Source organism: Corythoichthys intestinalis, chromosome 3 (genome assembly GCF_030265065.1).
Source record: "Corythoichthys intestinalis isolate RoL2023-P3 chromosome 3, ASM3026506v1, whole genome shotgun sequence".
Classification (NCBI taxonomy): domain Eukaryota; kingdom Metazoa; phylum Chordata; class Actinopteri; order Syngnathiformes; family Syngnathidae; genus Corythoichthys; species Corythoichthys intestinalis.
This window is the reverse complement of record NC_080397.1, coordinates 66,208,745-66,234,820: the sequence shown is the minus strand read 5'-3', so window position 1 is coordinate 66,234,820 and position 26,076 is coordinate 66,208,745. Positions and strand designations below refer to the sequence as shown.

General features: G+C 39.9%; 1 protein-coding gene across 2 annotated transcripts in view; it reads right to left on the bottom strand.

Annotated features, from left to right (window-relative positions):
- Positions 1–2,377: 2,377 nt before the first annotated feature.
- Positions 2,378–26,076, bottom strand: part of LOC130913497 (T-box transcription factor TBX5-like) — a 50,618-nt gene continuing 26,919 nt past the window's right edge. For both annotated transcript variants that reach the window (XM_057832162.1, XM_057832163.1), the window contains 3 exons: positions 19,218–19,309; positions 12,253–12,497; positions 2,378–3,129 (listed from right to left, as the gene is read on the bottom strand). In XM_057832162.1, coding sequence (XP_057688145.1) covers positions 2,597–3,129; positions 12,253–12,497; positions 19,218–19,309 — 870 coding nt within the window. In that variant the 3' untranslated portion in view covers positions 2,378–2,596. The remainder of the gene's footprint in view (positions 3,130–12,252; positions 12,498–19,217; positions 19,310–26,076) is intronic.

The window sequence follows — 26,076 nt, the reverse complement described above, 5'->3', positions numbered from 1 at the left end:
TCCTCCCAGGAACACCATTCTTGGCTATAGTTTTTACATATAATATATGTGTGCACATAGATATTGGACTGTGCCAGTGACTTCTAAGTCTTCAGCAGACACTCTAGGGTTCTTTACTTCTCTAAGTATTCTGCGCTGAACTCTTGGCGGCATCGTTGGTGGACGGCCACTCCTTGGGAGAGAAGCAACAGTGCTAAACTCTCTCCATTTGTAGACAACTTCTCTGACTGTCGATTGACAGACATCCAGACATTTAGAGATAGTTTTGTATCCTTTCCCAGCTTTATACAAATCAACAGTTCTTGATCGCAGGTTTTCAGACAGCTCTTTTGACCGAGCCATGTTGCACATCAGACAATGCTTCTTATAAAGACATTTCTTACTAGGTGTGTGTTTTACAGTGGGCAGAGCAGCTTTAAACCACTCATCAGTGATTGGACACACACCTGATTTAAAATGTTTGGTAAAACTTGGTTTCAATTGCTCTTTAAGTCTCCTTAGGCAGAGGGTTCACTTACTTTATTTTTCCACCTTCTGTCATGGTTTGCATGCTATCCTCATTAAAATATGAAAACCTATAAATGTTTGGGTGGTTTTAGTTAAAGTACTGTATTTTCATCTGTGTGATTTTGACAAATATTAGATCCCATTTGATAGTGATTTTATGCAGAAATGTGAGGCATTCTAGATACCTTTTCATGAAAATATTTGAATTTTAAGTTTTTGAAAATACAGATCGGCCTCAAGCCCCGTGTCCCGTCAACTGACAGTGAAGTCTATTGTTGTAATATTCGGCTTTTTGGTTTTCAGTTTTTCAGCCAAATGTTTCCAATGTTCAGTTTTTGCTTTCGCCCAAGAATTTTTCTTTCGGTACATCCCTAGTTTGAATCGAACGGTGTATCATCGGTGAAAGTTTGTATACAGTTGTGGTCAAAAGTTTACATACACTTGTGAAGAACATAATGTCATGGCTCTCTTGAGTTTCCAGTTATTTCTACAACTCTGATTTTTCTCTGATAGAGTGATTGGAACAGATACTTCTTTGTCACAAAAAACATTCATGAAGTTTGGTTCTTTTATGACTTTATTATGGGTTAACAGAAAAAGTGATCAAATCTGCTGAGTCAAAAATATACATACAGCAACACGAATTAGCAATTTCTTGTGAGTGATTATTGACTTGAACAATCATTGACTTGAACAAGTCATGAAAGTCACTTGGAGCCATTTCAGAGCAGCTGCAGGTCCCAAGAGCAACAGTGCAAACAATTGTTTGTAAGTATAAAGTGAATGGCACTGTTTTGTCACTGCCACGATCAGTAAGAAAACGCAAGCTACCACCTGCTGCTGAGAGAAAATTGGTCAGGAGGATGAAGATTCAACCGAGAATCACCAAAAAGCAGATCTGCCAAGAATTAGAAGCTGCTGGAACACAGGTGTCAGTGTCCACAGTCAAGCGTGTTCTGCATCTCCATGGACTGAGAGGCTGCCGTGCTAGAAGGAAGCCCTTGCTCCAAAAGCGGCACCTTAAGGCTTGACTGAAGTTTGCTGCTGATCACATGGACAAAGATAAGACCTTCTGGAGGAAAGTTCTGTGGTCAGACTAAACAAAAATCGAGCTGTTTAGCCACAATGCCCAGCAATATGTTTGGAGGAGAAAAGGTGAGGCCTTTAACCCCAAGTACACCATGCCTACCGTCAAGCACGGTGGTGGTAGTATTATGCTATGGGGCTGTTTTGCTGTCAATGGAACTGGTGCTTTACAGACAGTAAATGGGATAATGAAGGAGGAGGATTACCTTCAAATTCTTCAAGATAACCTAACGTCATCAGCCCGAAGATTGGGTCTTGGGCGCAGTTGGGTGTTCCAACAGGACAATGACCCCAAACACACATCAAAAGTGGTAATGGAATGGCTAAATCAGGCTAGAATTAAGGTTTTCGAATGGCCTTCCCAAAGTCCTGACTTAAACCCCATTGAGAACTTGTGGACAATGCTGAAGAAACAAGTCCATGTCAGAAAGCCATCAAATTTAACTGAACTGCACCAATTCTGTCAAGAGGAGTGGTCAAAGATTCAACCAGAAGCTTGTGGATGGCTACCAAAAGCGCCTAATTGAAGTGAAAATGGCCAAGGGACATGTTACCAAATATTAGCGCTGCTGTATATATATTTTTGACCCAGCAGATTTGATCACTTTTTTCTGTTCACCCATAATAAAGTCATAAAAGAACCAAACTTCATGAATGTTATTGTGACAAAGAAGTATCCGTTCCAATCACTCTATCAGAGTTGTAGAAATAACTGAAAACTCAAGAGAGCCACGACATTATGTTCTTCACAAGTGTATGTAAACTTTTGACCACAACTGTAAGTCAATACAAATTTATTTTGCATTGATCATTTAGCCTATCAATTAATTAGTTTCATATTCGTAAGAAATGTAGCCTTGACCCCCGTTCACCCAATCTGTTTGGTCTTATTAATGTCCCGTCCCCAGAAAAAATTCTACATGTAGGTCATGTTGTTATATAGTCCCTACCAATGTTAAGACCAAACCTACGCCCTTGAATGAATCCAAAAGAATGACGTCCTTCAGGAGGCGGCGGTCCATTCGGGAACTCCGCACCTGATGTGTGCATGTGTCTCCAATGTGTGGTAGAGAGGGGGAGAAACGTTGGGGGTGAAGCGAGGATACTCTCTGTGGAGGGGGGGGCTGTGCGGCCTACTTTGAATGTTTTCAGAGCTCTGCCTCTGGTAAGGATCGTGAGCGACGGCTTCTCCCAGCGGTGGCGAGCCGTGATGGGCCGCGGCGCTGAGCCGAGAGCCCTGCGGGCTGGAGCTATAGGCGGAATGCGGGTTATAAGGCGGGTAGGGCTCCACGGGGGTCATGGCGGAGGGCAGCGGGCAGGCGTACGACCAGCCGCGATCGTCGAGTCTGCTTTCCGAGCCGGCGAACATGCACGCCTGACGCTGTCCCGCATCGTACGTGGCGTCCGTGAGGGCGAGTGTGGCCGGAGGGGCGAATGGGGCGGCGTGGTAGTAGGACTCGCCAGGGCTCCGTGAGCTACCAGGGAAGGCTCTCTTGAATGGATGCTGGCAGTTCCCAGTGGAGCAGTTCTCCTCCGCTGCACAGAGAAAAATGTTGTGACATTAAATCAGCAGAGAAAGTTGCTGCTACTTTAAAAGCGTTTTATTGCTCAACTGAGCACCAAAAGTGCACATAAAAGACAATTGCATTAGTTTTGCAGCTTGACATTTACTGAGGCACAAAAATAAAGAGTGGCTGATTCATGTTGGTCAGATGATCTTAATGGACTGCACGCATTACACTGTACTTGGCACTGCAAGTACTCTATGTCTTCTTGTGGGATTTAGACATAAACAATCTTTGCCACGTTTAGAATATTATTGTACGTTGTTCCATTATGCTTATATAATGTTCAAGTAAAGACAGAAGAGAAAAATGAATATGGCGGAAAATATAGACAAGACTGAAAAAGCAGTTTCTGCTGTTACACTCCTCTTTAAAAGTAACTGCTGTATTTTAAGCCAAAACAAATGTCGTGTTTGATAGAACGATATGTCTATGGCGGAAAACACTCAGGTGACTTGAAGTTCCGCTATGAGACCCCCAATTTAGCCAACTTTCAAAATTGTCCGATATGCATGTGTGATACATCATTGGAAAGCTTAAAATCTCAATTTTCTGGGAGAAAAAAAATTTGAGCAGGAGGGCATTTTTTAAAAAAATATATTTTTTAAACAGCAAAACCCTATCTGGAGGTGAGAGCACGCGAGAACAGAATTACAGACGCCATGACTTTGACGAGATATTATCGCGTACCTACTTTGTTTCGATCCAAAAACTGCATGTAGCATGTATCAGTGAGTGTCCAGACACAGCTGTGAATGGTCAAAGCTGGATTTTGGGGGGGTTTTATGAGTGAAACATGGTAATATAACAAGGGTCGCGATGCAGAAATCGCAGACATCAAGGAGTGGTCGAGATTTTCTTTTTCATATATTTTCCCTTTTAAACGTTTTTTTCAACCTTTTTTTGTTTGGATCAATTATTTATCATCTAACATATCGGAGAAAATGTGACACTAACAAAAAAAATACAATTAAGCGACAGTTATGAGGTAGATATCCGTGACTTTTTTGCAGACGCCATTTTTTTCATTGTGACATAATTTGTTTAAAAGTTTAAAATATGTGAGTGAATAATTTTTTAAGTTTTTTTTTTTTTTTTTAAACGAAATATGAGACCTCAATGAATGATTCTAAGCTAAAAACGACAGACATTTTGAATAATAAATATAATTAATTACCTTTGCTTTATTGCTGGGTTAAAACAAAAGCAATTGCGCGACGTCTGTAAACGGGGTTTTTCAGGGTAAAACGGACAAATTAAAAGTAGTTGGGGGGCTTAATGTGCCGTGAATCTGCTATGGCAGCATATAGATATATTGTTCCATCAAACACAACAGTTGTTTTAGCTTAAAATACAGCAGTTTCTTTTAAAGAGGAGTGCAAGAGCTGAAACTTCTTTTCCAGTCTTGTCTGTGTTTTCCGCCCTATATGCTGCCATAGCAGATTCATGGTGCATTACGCCCCCGAACTATTCTTAATTTGCCCGTTTTACCCTGCAAACCCCTCTTTACAGACGTCGCGCAACCGTTTTTGTTTCAACCCAGCCATGAAAACAAGGTAACTAATTATATTTAATTTTCAAAATGTCTGTCATTTTTAGCTTAGAATCATTAATTGATGTCTAATATTTCATTTAAAAAAAAAAATAAAAAAACACAAAAAAATTATTCACTTTCATATTTTTAAATTTTAAACAAATTACGTCATAGTGAAAAGAATGGCGTCTGTAAAAAAGTCCCGGATATCTACCTCATAACTATCGCTAAATTGTATTTTTTTGTTACTGTCGCATTATCCCCGATATGTCAGATGATAAATAATCGATCCAAACAAAGAAAAATTGGAGAAAAAAAACGTTTAAAAGGGTAAATATATGATAAAGAAAATCTCGACCACTCCTTGGTGTCTGCGATTTCTGCATTGTGACCCTTGTTATGTTACCATGTTTCACCCATAAAATTACCCAAAAATCCAGCTGTGGGCATTCACAGCTGTGTCTTCACACTCAGTGATACATGCGACATGGAGTTTTTGGATCGAAACAACGTGATAATAACTCGTTAAAGTCGTGGCGTCTGTAATTCTGCTCTCGCGTGCTCTCACCTCCAGATAGGGTTTTGCTGTTTAAATTTTTTTTTTTTTTTTTTTTAAATGCCCTCCTGTCCAAAATTTTTCCTCCCCAAGAAAATTGACATTTTAAGCTTTCCAGTGATGTATCACACATGCATATCTGACAGTTTTGAAATTTGACCAAATTGGGGGTCTCAGAGCAGAAATTCAAGTCACCTGAGTGTTTTCCGCCATATACTAAATATAAAATGCAATAAATATCATGTAACCAATGTTGTTTTGGTTGCAGACTAAGATGTCCTTTACACATTCATTCATGTAGAATCGAAATATGGGCGTGGAGCAATTTAGAAACCGTAATTTTCGCACTACAAGGCGACCTGATTGTAAGCCGCCACCCACCAAATTTGTCACCAAAAACGACATTTGTTCATAGATAAGCCGCACTGGACAATCAGCCACGGCTATCCGCACTGTATTATGGGATATTTCCGCCAAAAGATATTAACCGGCAACACTTTATTTGATAGCAGCATCATACGACTGCCGTAAGACCAAATGAACCACAAATGAAGCTTTGAACCAATTGGCTGCAAAGCTTCATTGCTTCAAGATGCTTCATTTGCCCATCACTGCTCCCTTGGGGGAGACAGTCAACCTCTGCTGCCACCTGCTGTCAACACTGTTGTCCAACATGCCTCCTAGTATGCATTGCAGCGCTATAGTTGTAAATAACAATCGAAATTCATGTTCTGTGCTTATTATTTCTTCAGTTACCATTCTACTTGTTTCATTAATTGCTAGTTATGGTATTTAGTAACACTTTATTTGACAGTGGCACAGTAAGACTGTCATTATACATCTATAATTATGACATGACACTGTCATGAGCATTATAAATGGAGTTAGTGACCTAATTTGCCGGATAACACTTAACTCATTTGCTGCCAAAAACGTATAAATGCATTCTATTTTTAAATGCTTCATTGTCCCAAAAACTTATTTATACGTCTTTTGCGTTTTTTTTATTTTTTTTTATTTTTTTACAAGAAGTATCTATAGCTTCCGATCTATCTGCCAAACAAAGAACAAAGCTCAAAACGTATTTTAAAGCAATAAACTGGCCACTGGAGGGCAGTAGCGCATTTTGTAAGACCTGCAACCGGAATCAACAGCAGTGAACGGCCGGGCAGCACGGTCAGAGCGCTGGCGGCTTGATGCCAGGCGGCGAACGACCGAGCAAAAGTACCGAGAGGATGCCTGGGATGCCAGGCGCTGGACAACTGAGCAAAACGACTGGGACCACTAGTGCAGCGGGCTCACCGAGCAGACCCCGCAGAGACTATAAAATAATCCATCGTTCTGAGACAGACAACGATGGGGGAAAAGTTTACACGGCTGACGCGGCGAAAACGGCTTCATCTCAGTGACAACTGCATCATCTCTCATTAGTAATGTGTAAATAATTTGTTACTTTACTATCAAAAGCTCTATTTTTATAGTTCTTTATGATATTTTGTAAAAGGAAAACATTATTCAGATGTTTGGGATGTAACTAATGCAAAAAATAGCTGTGTTAAAGTCAAAGTTATGTTTGAAATGAAATGCATGTGTTTACAAAAAGCCCATTTTCTCCATTTTTTCATCAGAAATTGGAAAATTGCTCAAACTAAGCTATTTTCTAATGTTGATTTCTAAAGAATAGAAAAAGATATGAACTTATTTTTTTTCTGCTGAAAGAAGAGATTCTAATCTTTCTTTTAGTGGGTTTCAATGTTTATATAGCAATAGAACAGAATTTGCAAAATCAGTCAAAATCCAGTAAAACGGCCAGGAGCGAAGGGCGTTGCTCCGGTGAAAATGGCTGGGATTGAATGAGTTAATGACATCCGTCATAAGCAATTAGTAATGCCCATGATAGTGTCATGTCACAATTATGATGGTCTTTTGACGCCACTATCGAATAAAGTGTTACCTGTTAACTCAAATAAATGAACAAATAAGCCGCACTGGATTCAGAATGAAGGAAAAAAGTAGCTGCTTATAGTCCGAAAATTATGGTTATAATTCTTTCATTTTCTATATGAACATAATGCAACATAAATATACAGTAAGATGTCCTATTGGTGCGTTTGATGCTCAATGCGACGCTCCCATTGGTGGGTTACAGACACCATGATTGAGTGTGGAGAAAACTAAACAGTAACTAGAAACTGCAATTTCGGGAGAAATTACACCTGGGTCTTTCCTCTGTGGAGATACAGATCTTAGCCCCACTCAGGTCTATCAATACAAAGGACAATAATGCCAGTCAATGGCATTAAACAAAGTAAACACCATTAGAAATGATTGGGAGAATTGGACGTCCATGTCCGTCAATGGCATTACCCTCCATAAGCGTCAATGCAATTGGGGACATTTGGGGTACACGTCCTATTGATATCTGGTCATTTCCTGTTGATTTGGGGGTATTGTTTTTTTTGCCACTGAAAATGAATGGGAAAAAATTTGGACGTCCATGCACGTCAATGGTATCAACTTACATAAGCGTCAATGGAATCCAAGTACAATAGCATCAATAGAATGAAAAAAACATAATTAAATGCCATTAGAAATGAATGGGAAATTTGGACGTCCATGGACATCAATGGCATCACCCTCCATAAGCGTCAAAAGAATTGGGGAAGTGTGGGGGACACGTCCTATTGATATCTAGTCATTTTCTGTTGATTTGGGGGGAAAAAAAAGTCGGCTAGACTTCTGTGCTGATTTACTTTAAATGATTTCCGTTATCGATACTTGCAAGTGCTACACAATGTTTGTGTAACATGGGTTAAGATTCTCAATTGTTAGCCAGTGCTTATTTTTCCCACAGTCCCTGTATGCACCACGTCACATGACAAGTCACATTATACCAATTAGCCAATCACCAGTCATCAGGCACTATATAACCTGCCTTGACTCCTCTCCCTTTAGTCTTGTGGGAGAGAAGCCAAGGAGCAACAGTTGCAGCAGGTTAGTCTCAAACACTTCTTGATGTAGCTAACCAATGGCGTACCGCACGCAGGCTATTTTTAGACCGTGACGTCGCATCGTAAAGAAGAAGTAAAGCCGAAGTGGGACATTATAGACCCGCCCTCGCATAGACCCAACGTAAAAAGTGCTACTTTTCGCGGGTAATCTTTCAAAAACCAACATGCCGATCACGCATTGCTTTTTTGGAACTTGTAGAAATGACTCTAGACATTACGACCATGAAGGATGTTTTCTTCATACGTTCCCGGAAACCAAAAACTCGGGTGGAAAAAATGTGAGAACCGAATCAACTTGCCCGGACTTTAACACCAGCTCGGCGAATCCATTCACGTTTCATATGCAGTAAACATTACGTTGGGTTGGCATGGTCTTTCAGAGGACAAAGAGGTAAGCCATTTTTATATTTTTACTTTATTTTTTTAGCGTAACGTTGTGCCGTACTGCTTCTGTCTGACAATGAATGACCTGAAAAAAATTACAATGGTATCTGACTGCCACTGTTACCGTTTCTGTTATATATATATATATATATATATATAAACAACTTTAGTAAGGGGGAAGTGCAAATAAATTATAATATTAAGATGTGTTATCAATGAAAAAATGAAAAGTGTTCGTTGGCTGTCACTGAGTAGCATTTGCGATCGCTACACAAAGCTAACTAAATTACCCCCAAGAACGGTAAGAGATGTAGGACAACCAGAGGATATATAAGAAAGACTGATGGTAAAGGATAGCTTGTTGAAACCGGAGAATGTCATTGTCAGTCGCATTGATTAAAAAAAAAAAAGCCAAAGCTATGCTTAGGTCGGCTCGTTTTTTTTTCGTCTTTTTCAGCCTTCGACACTAAAGTCATCTCTTTAACTGAACATTTTTATGTTCTTCCACATTTATGCCAGTCAATTTGGCACCAGGCACGTCATTTTCGGAGAGAATTGGTAGGTTTAGCGCTGTAAACATCTCCTTCGTACACGATTTCCATTCATTTCCCATTAGGGACAAACGGTGGCTTGTCCTAGCTTTGTCCCAGCTTAGCAACAGTAGCTAATGCCATGAATATTAATGAGCGGAAGTGACGTGTTGCTTGTGGTACGCCATTGTATGTTTCAAACTTGCTTAAAGGCTGTTTTATAACTTATAGAACCAGACCTTTTTATTTGTGTTGGGAACCTGTTTGTGTGTGCTCGACTACATCCAAGTGAACTGGTGTGTCTGAATTTGTCATCTGTAGGTAGCGTTAGCCACAATGCTAACGTATGCTAATTTGCATGTTCATTTGATTTTCTGTGTCTGTCAGTGCCTTTATTATTGTATTATTTTATCACGTTAGCGTGCTAAAAATTAGCATGCTGAGATGCTAATGCTAGTATTATTGCATTTTTGTAATTGGGTTGGTTGGTCCAGGCAGGCCAGGTGTCCTCCCCTGCCTTGGGACTACTCAAACTAAAGGATGGCAAACTAGGCGGACTGAGTGGAATTCCGGGGTGAGTTAAAGTGTTCTCTCTTCATTTATTTGGGGGTAGGGTCATTACTCTTTGAAAATGTGTTATCAATTAAATTAGCATGGGCTGTTTGTATTGTAGAATTATTTCAGGTTAAAAAAAGAATTCAGCTGCATATGATGAATGAGCAGCACTAAAGCTCACTAAGGTATCACTTCAGTAGTGGAAGCTCACAATAAATAAGTTGATTCATTCAAGTTATTTTGAGTACAGCAAACTCAAAATAAATAAATAAATAAATTCCTATAATCTGATTCAGGGGCCGGCAACCCATAATGTTGAAAGGGCCATATTGGGAGCAAAAAAACAAATGTCACAAAAAAGTCAAAGCCTTATACATTCTGCAAACTCAAATATTTACTAAAATCCAGTTCTTAAGGTTAATTTGAGTCCTTAAAACTTGAAATAATTAAATAAATTGCATCTCATTAATGTAAGGAACATAACTTTCCGCCTTAGAAAATGTGATTTAAAAAAATTTTTTTAAGGTGGTCAATTTATAATATTTTACAGTGTAGATTGGATTTGAAAATATCCACTTCATGCAACTCAGCCCGTTCAGATCGTCAAGAAAGTGTCTCCCTTGAGCCTGATATAAAAAAAAAAAAAAATCTGAATCGAGTCACTTTAACTTGCAGTGTGAACACACTAGCCTTACAATCAGTGTTGTCACTAATGCATTAATAAGTAACGCGTTACTGTGATCTGATTACTTTCTTTCAGTAAAGAGTAATCTAACGTGCTCGTTTTTCCAAACCAGTAATCTGATTAAAGTTTCCTTCGCGTCTGTGTATGTAGAATGAAGAATATTGTAGTCATGTAGGAAGAGGATTTTTAATAGAAAATGTTAAAAAGGTTCCTGCTACGTGTTCATTTCCATGCCAACCTCTCATAGGTCTTCCTGTTTTGGTCTCTAGTCACACGCGCTAAGTGTTTTGGAACTAACGTGTGCCGGCACGGGTGCACATTCGAGCCGAGTGCAGCCACCTGGTGAGATGTGCGAGGGAATGTTGATCTGTGTGCGTCAATGACTGAAATTGAGTATTTTTCCTTCATTCTGGAGGGTTCCAGCGATAGGTTGGAGCAGGTACATGCGCAGCCATTTGGTAGCTTTGCCGTTGCAACAGCGGGTAGTCTGTGAGCATTGTTTACATCCTATTCGTGTTGCACATTTATGCCATGAGGTGACGTGTTTATTTAGCATCTTTGGGATGTGTTGTAAATGGTAAAGTGCTTACTGTAGTTGCCGCCATATGCTGTTAACCATAACCCGAAATTCAGAATTTTTTACATTAGGCTTAATGTTAAAGTTAACGGGGTTTAATTAGATGGTGGAGTTGATTTCAACAAATTCCATGCAGTTTGTCATTTAGTTTTTAGTTTCAGGGGCTCTGGAGTGGCTAAGCTAGCCCGAGTCCATGGTGGTTGAAATCAACTCCATCGACTAATTAAACCCCTGCTAACTCGAAGATTAGGCCTGATGTGAAAAATTCTGATCTTTCCCTTTAAATTCAATTATAGGAAAGTCAATTAGATGCGATGACATCTTTCTGTTGTCCTTCATATGTTGAGGCAGCAAAGTGAGGAAAAATTACTAAAAAGTAACTGATAAATTACTTTTAAAGTAACTATGTTACTTTGAAAAAATCGGTAAAGTAACCAGATTACGCCTCAAAAACGTAATTTGTAATTAAATTACTTTTTCAAGTAATCTCTGACACCACTGCTTATGGTCCAAAAATACAGAACTGTATTGGCCCGAATATAAGAGTGTTTTTTTGCATTGAAATAAGACTGAAAACGCGGGGGTCCTAGATGTTATACCCATTCACGACGCTAGATGGTGCCAGATATCATTGAAGCGATGTTCTGTCATGACAGATCACAGCTACTCTCAAGTTTAATCAGTTTGCATTCTTTTATTGCGATGTTTTTCCTAATTCAGATTTGTTTAAAGACTACAGTTACAGTTAGACTTCACTTTGATGGTTAATGCAGTTATTGCAATTTTGTTGTTTTTATGACAATAGATTGGTTTATTTACATTTCAAAAACCAGAAGCCATTCATTTACGAATGTGATTGCACTTTAGTTTACATGTTTCAATGTTCAGATATTAAGATTTGAATGAGGCAAAAGAACATGCTTTTTCTCTCAAATATATTGTAATAATCATTTGTTTCGGATGTACTGTAATTATTTTCTGTGTAAAAATCAATTTGGTGTTCAAAAAGTCTTTTTTTCAAACTTGAGTCTTGAAAAAGAGGGGATCGTCTTATAATCAGGGCCATCTTGTATTCGGGCCAATACGGTAATTTTTTTTAATCTGTAGCTTTGCACAAAAACGGTAGACTAAAGCAAAAGATTTTGATTGACAATAGGTGAAAATGTGTAAAGGTTCTCTTCCAAAAAGTCATAAAATTTAACCAAGAAATGTTTACAAAATAAGACCTCTAAAGATGCTCTAATTTTGAACAATTTCGCTACCTTTTCTCTTGGTGCAGTGGTAAAGTTGTGACTGCTGGACATGCTGAGGATGAGACAAGGTGTAGTGAGCGGATGGAGACCCCAGTAGTGTCTGAGGGCTGCCGCTCAGGCCATTCTCGCAGCTGTAGGGCGACGCGGCCGCTTCGGGCGAGCCCCTCAGAACGCGGACCTCCCCGCCAAAGGGACTTCCAGCGGAGCACGTTCTCTGACGACCCGTGCTGCGTGGCACTACAGGGTAGTCTTTACTGAAACGCAAAAAATCCACAAAAAAAGAACATATATGATAGGGTGACCAAATGTCCTCTTTTGCCCGGACATGTCCACCTTTCACGTCGTGTCCTCGTCATCCGGCCGGGTTTTACAAATTCATGAAAATGTCCGGGTTTTTATGATTTTTCACGGGACCAATTTGAAGAGAATCCCTCCGGCCACTGGGGGGCAGTGCTTGCCCGCGTTGACGTGGCTCCTACTAGTAGGGGCGGGAGAAGGAGTACAGTTGTATTATGGTGCATTACCGCCAACTACTGGGTTGACGGTTTGGCAAGAGAACACTAGAACAGACAGTTACATACTACAATAAGGAATATGGTAGTTCTAAGAGACGTTTATAGTGCTCCGTACAGCTTTCTGTAAGTTTAATACCTGTTAATGTCGCTCATGTGTCTTCTGTTGTATATTGGGTTGTATGTGTACAAAGAAATGCAGTATGTTGTATTAGTTTTGGATTAATTGTTCTGCGTTCTTCCCAGTTAAGTTTTTTTTTTTTACGATAAACACATATATACTGTATAATGGCAACTATTAACTTCTGTCGGAGCTTTGTACTGGCGTGACTGTAAAATCCCGTTTGGTGTCGCATCATTGCGGTGCTGATGGATGTAAAATTTTATAGCAAAGTTCGATTTTGCCTCGTCTCCAGTTACTCGTTAATAGGGTAGCTATCAGTGAGCTAAGCCGCGCTCGGCATTATGGGAAATGTAGTTTTGATCTGCTGTGTTTGGAAGCATTCTGGTTGAATAGTTTGTCAGTTTATTTTGGTTATTGTTTGCGTGCAATCTAGAGTATTGAAGGAGAATAAAAATTGAGTGGGTATAACAATTTCTCAACGACAGTTGTCGTGATAGTAATTGATTAATGTTTATATGGCACATAGCGACCTACTGTGTGTCTGTATTGACTGTATGATATTTTTACGGGTCTGCATGATATTTTTTTTTTGTCATGATTTAATTCGTTTTTTTATGTGTTTTTATTGTTTGTTTTTTAGTAAGAATAAAGCCTGTTGGGTAAAAAATGTATTTCCATATAGTATATAATATATATATATTAGGGCTGTCAAAGGATTAAAATGTTTAATCGAGTTAATTACAGCTTAAAAATTAATTAATCGCAATTCAAACATCTATGAAATATGCCACATTTTTCTGTAAATTGTATTCTGTAAAATAAATTGTTGGAATGGAAAGATAAGACACAAGATGAATATATACATTCAACAAACGGTACATAAAGACTGTAGTGGGCATTTCACTCTACTGTCATTTAAATCTGTCTATGCTGTCCTCACTCCGAAGCGTCTACTTTTTCCAAAGCTAGACAGCTAGTGAACGACGCCTTAATAATTAGACTTCTTCCTTTTTCATCTGATTTATTAATAAAATGGCCTCAAACTATTGTCCTCTTCAGACCGTCGTAAAACTACAAAAAGTACACAAGCATAGCATTAGCAACAACGTTAGCTTAGCACGCTATACAGGTTCACTAAACATAAACAAAAAGCGTCTCATACAAAAAATATAACATTTCGCTTACTAACATAATATGTACATTCTTTACAACAACCATACTTATGGACAAATCTTGTCCAAGGATAATATAAGCACAACATTATCAGCCCGAGACATTGTGCAGCCATAATGAACTGGCAAGAAAAAAATAAACCATGTCGCAAAGCGACCACAAGAGTTCGCTGTTGGACAGCACAAAAACCCTTGCTGTAAAACTTAACCAAAAGGCAAAATACTTTCTGAGCGGGACATGTGCGTTAATTGCGTCAAATATTTTAACGTGATTAATTTAAAAAAATTAATTACCGCGCGTTAACGCTAATATAATATAATATGTATGTCAGGGGTCGCGTTAACCGGATATTTTCCGTCGTTGACCGGTTTTTTAAAACGGTGACGGAAAAAGCTGAAGTCCGTCCGTCATTTTGACAGGTTGCAATTCGCACCCCAGACCACAGGGTGGCGAGTTAGCATATTAATTAGCTATTGTCTCTCTTAATGCATGACGTCGTTGGCTCTTCTGTCAGAATATTGTAGCGTCACCGGGGTCTGGCGGCAGCACCGTGATTGACACATCAATGCGAGGTTCTTATTGGTGCACCCGGTGTGCCAGTGCGTCATCCAATTGATGGACAAGATTGCCACCTGTGTATAGACCCCAATCACATGACGTCACAACTCCGCCCCCCCGACTGGAGCCGCCATATCGTCATGTTTACACATTACCGCTACGTACATGCCTCCTATTACGGCGTGTTTTTCTGCTCGTTAATATTAATAATCAAAATGGTGAAGGCGTGTGTGGCGGTTGGTTGCTGTAACAGAGAAGATAGACGGAGAGACTTAAGTTCTACCGTATTCTGAGAGACCCGAAGATGAGAGCGAGATGAACTGCTGTAATTCGACAAGAAATCTGGGCACCAAACGATCACCACAGACTATGTAGTAGTCATTTTATATCTGGTAAGATGCATTTAATATATATTTAGAATATTTTTGGCTGACAACCACAATTAAGATCATTGTGTGACGTTGGTGATTGGGGTCTATATTGTTGCCTCTTTTTCTTTGGGGGCGGAGTTGTTGGCGGTAAGCAGAGTAAAAAGGGAGAAAAATACCACGACTTCCGTGTCTAATTTTTCGCCGCCAAGCAAGCGTTACAATATTAATTAAAAATGAATAAAAACTAAACTATTGAATATGTCATCATTATCATTTTAAAAATTTAAGTGACGGGTAAAAATAGACTATGACCGGATTTTTATGAGCCTGTCAGTCAAAATGACAGACAACGAAAATGTCTAGCGCAACCTCTGATATATGTGTATATATATATAATTTATTTATTTATTATTTTTTTTATAAAACTGAATTTTTCTGTCCAGACGGAAGAGTCACACTATAAATATATTAAAGTGATATAGGCATCTTTGAGTGAGCTTCGAGTAAAATTCAAGTATCTCGAGGCCGGGCCGAATGTCCTCTTTTTTTGGAAATCAAAATATGGTCACCCTAATATATGAAATATTGCATCTAGGTATTTTTGGTCCGGTTCTATCATTCATGCTTCTGCCCCCCTATCCCCCCCCCCCTCCATCTTTCGCTTTCAAGTCTACTTAAGCGCTTTCCATCTTTTCAGCTCTGATCTCCCTTTGTAAACACAGCCCTCTCTGTGAACTCTGTGGTATGTAGGGGACAGCGGGCCACATCTCACTGACTGGCGCTGAGATTGTGACACGCACAAGCAGACACATGCACGCACAAACACAGCCGGGGCTGCTGTGAGATAATTTGCCGCTCTAAAAATAAACATCCAGCTATGTGTCACTTCGGATATAGGCCCTTCTCCGCAAACCAAAGCAGCACAATAACACAAAGGAAGGGGGGAGGAGCGCTGTACCGCAATGCACATCGGAACCCCCCCCCCCACCTTACTCGTTTCAGTAACGGGCTAGCTCATTGGCTCAGTAACATCCTACGAACGGCCCGACACAAGTGGAGTTCAGCTGCCAAAGTGGAGATCAGCTCAGCACGAAAGTGGTTGATGTGCAGTGACAGTGTGATTCACAGGCAGCAATACGCTATCATTGGTCTAACACTGCTCTGTTCTCGTGTGTTGTGTTGTGTTATTAATGTTCTACTCTAAGGACCAGCTATAGGGTCAAGCACAACCTTCAGGTGACAGCAGCTCACATCATTTTTGCCACTTGGCTCAACCCAACGAACACGCACTCACGCCATATGTATGCCATCATAAAAGACTAGGAAGCAGGATGAGGCGGGTAGCTCCAAATACAGTGCACGCTTGCTTTTCACAAGGATATAGACTAAGCCTGACTGTGGTTAGCTAATTTATGCGAAAAATAATGAGCGATTATTATTGTATGTATGCATGTACAGTGGGGCAAATAAGTATTTAGTCAACCACTAATTTGGAAAGTTCTCCCACTTGAAAATATTAAAGAGGCCTGTAATTGTCAACATGTGTAAACCTCAGATCTTCTCTAGAGCGGTGATGTTTTGGGGCTGTCGTTGGGCAACACGGACTTTCAACTCCCTCCTCACCCCGTGGCATCAAAAATGATAACAAGAACGGTGAGCAAAAATCCCAGAACCACACGGGGGGACCTAGTGAATGACCTACAGAGAGCTGGGACCACAGTAACAAAGGCTACTATCAGTAACGCAATGCGCCGCCAGGGACTCAAATCCTGCTCCGCCAGACGTGTCCCCCTGCTGAAGAAAGTACACGTCCAGGCCCGTCTGCGTTTCGGTAGAGAGCATTTGGATGATCCAAAAGAGGACTGGGAGAATGTTATGCTCAGATGAAACCAAAATGGAACTTTTTGCTAGAAACAGATTCTCCTGTTTGGAGGAGAAAGAATACTGAATTGCACCATACCCACTGTGAAGCATGGGGGTGGAAATATCATGCTTTTGGGCTGTTTTTCTGCAAAGGGACCAGGACGACTGATCTGTGTAAAGGAAAGAATGAATGGGGCCATGTATCGAGAGATTTTGGTTGAAAATCTCCTTCCATCAGCAAGGGCATTGAAGATGAGACGTGGCTGGGTCTTTCAGCATGACAATGATCCCAAACACACAGCCAGGGCAACAAAGCAGTGGCTTCGTAAGTAGCATTTCAAGGTCCTGGAGTGGCCTAGCCTGTCTCCAGACCTCAACCCCATAGAAAATCTGTGGAGGGAGTTGAAAGTCCGTGTTGCCCAACGACAGCCCCAAAACATCACTGCTCTCGAGGAGATCTGCATAGAGGAATGGGCCAAAACACCAGCAACAGTGTGTGAAAAGTTTGTGAAGAGTTACAGAAAATGTTTGGCCTCAGTTATTGCCAACAAAGGATATACAACAAAGTATTGAGATGAACTTTTGGTATTGACCAAATACTTATTTCCACCATGATTTGCAAATAAATTCTTTAAAAATCATACAATGTGATTTTCTGTTTTTTTTTTTTCCCCACATTCTGACTCTCATGGTTAAGGTTTACCCATGTTGACAATTACAGGGCTCTCTAATATTTTCAAGTGGGAGAACTTGCACAATTACTGGTTGACTAAATACTTATTTGTCCCACTGTATGGACCCCACTCACATGACGTCACAACCACGCCTCCGCGCCATATTGTCCGTCAACTCGTCGTGTTTACGCATTACCGCTACGTAAATTCCTCCTATTATGGCATGTTTTTCTGCTCGTTAACATTAATAATCATAATGGTGAAGGCGTGTGTGGCGGTTGGTTGCAGGAACAGAGAAGATAGATGGAGAGACTTGAAATTCTACCGTATACTGAGAGACCCGGAGAGGAGAGCGAGATGGACTGCTGCAATTCGACGAGAAAACTGGGCACCAAACGATCACCACAGATTATGTAGTAGTCATTTTATATCTAGTAAGATGCATTTATTATATATTTAGAGGGTTTTGGGCTGACAACCACAATTAAGATCATTGCGAGGCTAATCGCCGACAACATACAGTTTCAAATTGAAGATGCTTATTTCCTCCACCATCATTATATTTTGAATAATATTTAGCTGGTACCAAGTGAAAGAAGCTGGCCTCGTCTACGGATCATCAGTTAAACAGGTGTGTCCAAACCTTTTGCAAGGGGGGCCCAGAATTGGTGTGGTAAAAATGCAAGGGGCAACCTTGGCTGATTTACATAGACCAATATATTTAAACAAATTTTAGCAAGCCCTTCTGTGTGTCACATTGGCTTTATTATTTTTTTAAATTCATAATTTCAACAGTCTTGTCTTTGTGGCGTTCTCTTTCGACACTCGGGCTCTTGCGAAATACTGCTGCTGTGAAATTAAACTAGCTTCATGTTGCTTTCTTTTCTCGCTGCGCATCTTCCCTGTAATGTTGTCGTACATGTCAGCGTGTCTTGTTTGGTAATATCGCGTCACATCGAACTCTTTGAAAACAGCGACTGTCTCTTTGCAAATGAGGCAGACACAGTTGTTGCGTGTTTTAATGAAGAAATGGTCCAATATCCACCTATCCTTGAAGCGTCTGCCATCGCAGTCAACTTTTTTTTTTAATTGATTGTCGCCATTTTAGAAAATTGGAAGTAAAGGGTCACACGGGGTAATGTTGCTTAGAGTGCTGCTCTTAAAGTTTTTCGAACTTTCGTGAGAATAGGCTGGTTTTGTGTGGACAAGATAGTTGTAGATATCAGGGTAGCAGATGTCAGGCAGAGAGGGCGAAGACAGCGGGTCGAAAAATATCGATTTATCGATAGATTTCAAAAATGGATCTGGCGAATGGATAGACTGAAGCTTTTCCACATAACGCCTTTTATGCAACGCATCCAATGAGTTTACAGCGTCTGAAAGCACCGGGGCTTCCATGAATTGCACTATAAATTGCACGACAAATTGAAACCATTGAGAATACGGATAAACAATGTCGGCCAGATACAGCGACACGTCAATCTGTGATGTTGGTAAGTAGGGTCTATATCATCCCTACCAGTGTTGAGACCCAATTCTACGCCCTTGAGGAACCTCTTAGGTTACCTTCATTGCAAAGTTCTAGCAGGAAAGACAACTCACTCCACCGCTAAATTTTGTGATTTTGATTTGTTTTGACTGATTGACAGATGCACACAGGCGTTGGAACTTGGCACACGCACACACAGTGTGTACTCACCCTTGCAATTTGGCCATGCGGTGCAGTTCGTTGTCATCGCTGCCTCTGAAGCCTTTTGCAAAGGGATTGTTCTCTATCTTCAACTGAGTAATCTGAGGACAAAACAAAGGATCTCTTTTATTGACTCGTGCTGACATTAAAGCACAGCACTTCCACAGGACCTTACATGCACACAAACGAAGAAGGCCCTTTTAAACCTTCTCTCCGCCGAATGAAAGTCAATGGTTTATTATTAGCAGGGGCCCCGTAGATGTTAAAAGCAGCCCTGCCGAAGATCGCCGTGGCCAACATTCCTGCGCCGTCAACGTTCCTGACGGAGAGGACAGTGTTCTCGCCAGCTGACACTGAATAAACTGTTTAGCCAAACAGTCGCCAGGTTTAAGCATTTTCAGGCCAAAGCTTTTAGAGGTCTAGTGCTTTGATGTTAGGTCTTCAAACTTTTCTCATGGAGGGAAGGAAGCCTGTGTTTGGCTGCAAGACTGTCTGAACGCAGGCGAGTGGTACAGGTCAAAACACTGCAAATGTATCACGTTTTAATCGGATTATTTCTCTTAAATCTAGTCAAATAATTTTCTCCATCTTGTTTTGAGTGTTAACGCCGAGTTAACAGATTAATGTGTCAGATTTAGGGCTGTCAAACGATTACAATTTTTAATCAAGTTAATTACAGCTTAAAAATTAATTAATCGCAATTAATCGCAATTCAAACCATCTATAAAATATGCCATATTTTTCTGTAAATTATATATATATTCTGTAAAATAAATTGTTGGAATGGAAAGATAAGACACAAGATGGATATATACATTCAACATACGGTACATGAAGGACTGTAGTGGGCATTTCACTCTACTGTCATTTAAATCTGTCTATGCTGTCCTCACTCCGAAGCGTCTACTTTTTCCAAAGCTAGACAACTAGTGAACGACGCCATAATAATCAGACTTCTACCTTTTTCATCTGATTTATTAATAAAATGGCCTCAAACCACTGTCCTCTTTAGACCGGCGTAAAACTACAAAAAAAAGTACACAAGCATTCCATTAGCAACAACGTTAGCTTAGCACGTTGTACAGGTCCACTAAACATAAACAAAAAGCGTCTCATACAAAAAATAGAACATTGCGCTTACTAACATAATATGTACATTATTTACAACAACCATACTTACGGACAAATCTTGTCCAAGGATCATATAAGCACAACATTACAACGTAGGCGTCAGCCCGAGACGTCGTGCAGCCATAGTGAACTGGCAAGACAACAATAAACCATGTCGCAAAGCGACCACAAGAGTTCGCTGTTAGACAGCACAAAAAGCCTTGCTGTAAAACTTACCAAAAGGCAGAATACTGTCTGAGCGGGACATGTGCGTTAATTGCTTCGAATATTTTAACGTGATTAATTAAAAAAATTAATTACCGCGCATTAACGCGATAATTTTGACAGCCCTAGTCAGATGATTCCATTTTAAGTAAATATTACTATTTGTTTATATGAAGCTCATACATTATTGGCGGAGTTTGACTTTTGGGGCAGGGGGGCACAACATGTTGATGACCCTGATGCAGTGTCAGCAAAAAAAAAATAACTTACAAGAATATTTATAATCAGTTGAAAATGAGCGTTTTTTTGCTACCCATCATTCTTGAGGGGCTATACTTTTCGCCAAGGTCGTCATCAATTGAATATGGTACGCCCACCGGTGTCGTGCCAATGTACCGTAATTTCTGGACTATAAAGCGCACCTGACTATAAGCCGCCACCCACAAAATTTGACACGAAAGCAGCATTTGTTCATAGATAAGCCGCACTGGACAATAAGCCGCAGCTGACCTCACTGTATTATGGGATATATACACCAAAATTAGGGCTGTCAAAATTATCGCGTTAACGCGTGGTAATTAATTTTTAAAATTAATCACATTAAAATATTTGACGCAATTAACGCACATGTCCCGTTCAGACAGTATTCTGCCTTTTGGTAAGTTTTACAGCAAGGTTTTTTGTGCTGTCTAACAGCGAACTCTTGTGGTCGCTTTGCGACATGGTTTATTGCTTTCTTGCCAGTTCAATATGGCTGCACGACGTCTCTGGCTGACGCCTACGTTGTAATGTTGTGCTTATATGATCCTTGGACAAGATTTGTCCGTAAGTATGGTTGTTGTAAAGAATGTACATATTATGTTAGTAAGCGAAATGTTCTATTTTTTGTATGAGACGCTTTTTGTTTATGTTTAGTGAACCTGTATAGCGTGCTAAGCTAACGTTGTTGCTAATGCAATGCTTGTGTACTTTTTTTTGTAGTTTCACTATGGTCTAAAGAGGACAGTGGTTTGAGGCCATTTTATTAATAAATCAGATGAAAAAGGAAGAAGTCTGATTATTAAGGCGTCGTTCACTAGCTGTCTAGCTTTGGAAAAAGTAGACGCTTCGGAGTGAGGACAGCATAGACAGATTTAAATGACAGTAGAGTGAAATGCCCACTACAGTCCTTATGTACCGTATGTTGAATGTATATATCCATCTTGTGTCTTATCTTTCCATTCCAACAAATTATTTTACAGAATATATATATAATTTACAGAAAAATATGACATATTTCATAGATGGTTTGAATTGCAATTAATTGCGATTAATTACGATTAATTAATTTTTAAGCTGCAATTAACTCGATTAAAAATTTTAATGGTTAGACAGCCCTAACCAAAATATATGAACCGGTAACACTTTATTTAACAGCGGCATCATAAGACTGTCCTAAGACCAAATGAGCCACCATAAAGCTTTGAACCAATTGGCTGCAAAGCTTCATTGCTTAATGAAGCCTCATTTGGCCGTCACTGCTCCCTTGGGGGAGACGGTCATCATCTGCTGCCACCTGCTGTCAACACTGTTGTCGTCCAACGTGCCTCCTAGCATGCATTGCAGTGCTACAAATATTAAATAATAATCAAAAATCCATGTTCTGCGCTAATTATTTCTTCAGTTACTCTTCCAGTTGTTTCATAAATTGCTAGCTCTGGTATTTGGTAAAACTTTATTTGACAGTGGCACCATAAAACTGTCATAAGACCATCATAGTTATGAAATGACACTGCCATGAGCATTAATGACATCATGACAGATGTCATTTTGTGTCATCCTGCAAATGATCTCACTTTTGAATAGAATCAAAAGATCCGAGCTGGACATATATGGAGTGTTGGTGACATAATTTGCCAGATGATACTTAATGACATCTGTCATAAGCATTCATTAACGGCCATAATAGTGTCATAATCATGTCATAATTATGACGGTTTTATGGCAGTCTTATGACACCGTTGTCAAAGTGTTACCTATTAACCCAAATAAATCAACAAATAAGCCGCACTGGACTATAAGCCGCAGGATTCAAAATGAGCGGAAAAAGTAGCGGCTTATAGTCCGAAAATTACGGTAGTTACCCCAGTCAATAATTGTATCCCCTGGGCTGAGCCACTGCGCTGGACTGATTTGCTCGATTTATGTTTTGGTGATGTAGTTATCCAGGAGGTTTTAAAGCATGGCACATCCGTAAAAAACAAAAAAAAAAAACCAACAAAAAACGTTTTTTTCCTGTCGTATAACGTAACATACGTACTGAATGTAAAAAAGGCCATGTTTCACTGTTTTATTCATAGGATGACCTATAACTGTTATTGCTGAAATTCAATTCCCGTATGGAGTTTCTCCAGTTTAATAAACGTTGATGTCCAAAATATATAACTGTGGTTCTTTTCTGGCTTCAATTAATTGTTTAAGTCGACATCCAGTGGGGCAAATAAGTATTTAGTCAACCACTAATTGTGCAAGTTCTCCCACTTGAAAATATTAGAGAGGCCTGTAATTTTCAACATGCAGAAGTCAAGAAGTCAATATTTCGGCAAGCCGCCTAGGATCGGTTTAAAGACACTGCTGGTGAACTGGAATTGGATGCAGGTACGACGTTGGGAACTCATCCCACATCTCCTTAACGAAACAATCTGACCAGCAGCGGAATGTGACAAATCATGCCAGTCGTCATACTAGCTTCGCTTCCTTGCTAGCACAGCTATTCTCCCAGTCCAGTCCAACTGTGTCATCACCCCCGGCGTGCATTGCGCGCATGAAACATGGCGCCCTCGGTAGGTCAAAACATGTACGAAATATTATAAATATTTAAATCAATGGCAATAATATATGTGTTTCTAATAACATATTTTAGTAAAATTGAACAATTGTGGCTGATTAGAGCCTACGTACAAGTCTAAGTCAGTGGATCCCTTTAAATAACACACATTGTGTAATATAGCCTTTTTATTTCAGAATGTCGTTTTCAGCACGCCGAAACTGCTGGTGTCTGATGTGCGCCTGAGCTTAGCCTCAAATGATATTGAAAAAAGAATAAAAAAATGTGGATCTTGCAAAAGAACAATTGGCTACTTGCATAGCAAAAGTCTGCTAACTTAAATGCTATATAATGCTAATTAGGGCCCGAGCTCTAAGCGTGCGAAGGCCCTATTGTTTTGCAAAGGATTTTTTTTTTTTCTTCCTCAGGGCAAATGAAAACAGCCAATTTGGAGGCCTGAACATGCATGAAAAGTCACCAAAATTTGCACATACGTGCGGAAAATTGTATATTTCGATAATTTTGCAACGTTGCAAAAAAATAACAAAATGGCTCAGTGGCGCTCCCTTGAAATTTTAAAATTGGGCTATAACATTAGGGTCTGTCAGCGTAGAGTGATGAAATTTGGGGAGTCTATACCTTGTCCAAAACCGCTCCAAAAAAGCATTTACACCCATATTCCAAACCCAACACGAAATCGGTTATTTTGGATCGAATATTACATTTTTATCGATTTACAGGGTGCACATTTGAGACCTTTTCGCCGAAATTCGCAAAATTGGTGAGACTGTTCAGGAGACAAATGAGATCTTAAGTTTTTAAAATTCATTCACGAGTCTGACCTGGGTGTGGTGCCAAAATCGGCCATTTTTTCGGCAAAATGACAAATTCAGTAAATGACTAATAGTTCCTTGACACAATGTTCAATCTTTTCCATATTTGGCATGTATGTGCGGTATCCCATCATTAACAGGAATGCATTGAAATATTACCCATTTGGCCTAGCACCCCCTAGTGAGAAAAGGAAATGCCTTTTTTTACGAGACAGGTTCCTCCTCCAAGGGAAAAAAATCTGTTGACCTCAAACCTGCATCAGGGGAGCCTTAAGACCTGTGTTCAGGTGCCTGATGAAAAATATTGAGGTTTCGTTGAAGCGGAGGGGTCCAAACAGGAAAGTGAAAATGATCGTCAACAATTTGTCTCGCAAAAAAACTTTGAACAGTCATAACATATACAACATATCTGCGCCAAACTTCCCGTGCTTGTTGAGAGTCATACCCTGAAGGGTCTTGTATGGGTCATTTGCATCAACTCTACAGTGCCAACTAGTGGCGACAGAAAGGAGTTTTAAAACAGGCCTTTCCTATTGGGTTTTTTCAACGTAGAGCAATGAAATTTGGGGAGTCCATACGTTATACAAAACTGTTCCAAAAGGTCTCTTGCACTCATTTTCCAAATCCAACAGAAAATCAGGTATTTGGGATCGAATGTGAAATTTTTATCCATTTGTAGTATAGTTTACATTTGGAGGCCTGAACATGCACGAAAACTCACCAAATTTTGCACATACATGCGGCTTTGCGTGGATTTCGATAATCTTGCGACGTTACAAAAAAATGTAACAAAATGGCTCAGTGGCGCCCCCTTGAAATTTTCAAAAAGGCATTTCCTTTTAGGTTTTTTTTTAACGTAGAGCAATGAAATTTGGCGAGTCGATACCTTGTGCAAAACTGCTCCAAAAAGTCTCTTGAACCCATATTCGAAACCCAACAGGTATTTGGATCGAATGTGACATTTTTATCAATTAACAGGGTGCACATTTGAGACCTTGTCACAGAGGGAGTTAGTTGGATCATCTTCAAAATTGGTGAGACTATTCAGGAGACATAGGAGATCTAAAATTTTCAAAATGGTGCGTTTTCATTCATGGGTCTGACCTGGGCGTGGTGTCAAAGTCGGACATTTTTTGGGCAAAATGACAAATTCAGTAAAAGACTAATAGCTCATTGACACAACGTTCAATCTTTTTCATATCTGGCATGTACGTATGTGCGGGATCCCACCCTTAACACGAGTGCATTGAAACATTACCCATTAGGCCTAGCGCCCCCTAGTGGGAACAGGAAATGCCTTTTTTTACTAAACAGGCTCCTCCTCCAAGGAAAAAAATATATTCACTTGAAACCTATATCAGGGGAACCATAAGACGTGTTCAGGTGCCTGATGAAAAATACTGAGGTTTGGTTGAAGCAGGAGAAGTGAAAATGACTGAAGCCATTTCGTCTCACCACAAGTTTTGAACAGTCATAACTTCTACAACATATCTGCGCCAAACATCTCGTGCTTGTTGAGTCATACTCTGAAGGGTCCTGTAGGGGTCATTTGCATCAACCTACAGCGCCAACTAGTGGCAATAGAAAGTCACTCGTTTTTCCAATTCATAGTCCAGTTCTTTTCAGGTTGGTCATTGTAGTTTCTAGACCTTTTGAAATACTTATTTTACGGCCCATGTCCACACTGTCTATTGCCGTGACGACCCTTTATTCGCTCCTTTTTTGTAGTACTCTCTCCAATAGGGGTTTTTATCTATTAGGTGTGTGAATGTAAAGAGGCGACTTTCGAGCATGTTAGGTTCTAATAAGATGATTAGAGAGGAGGATCTGCCACCACCCTGACCTGCACACTGTCCGAGTTGCGTGACGTCCGAGTTGCGCTAGATTGCGAAGG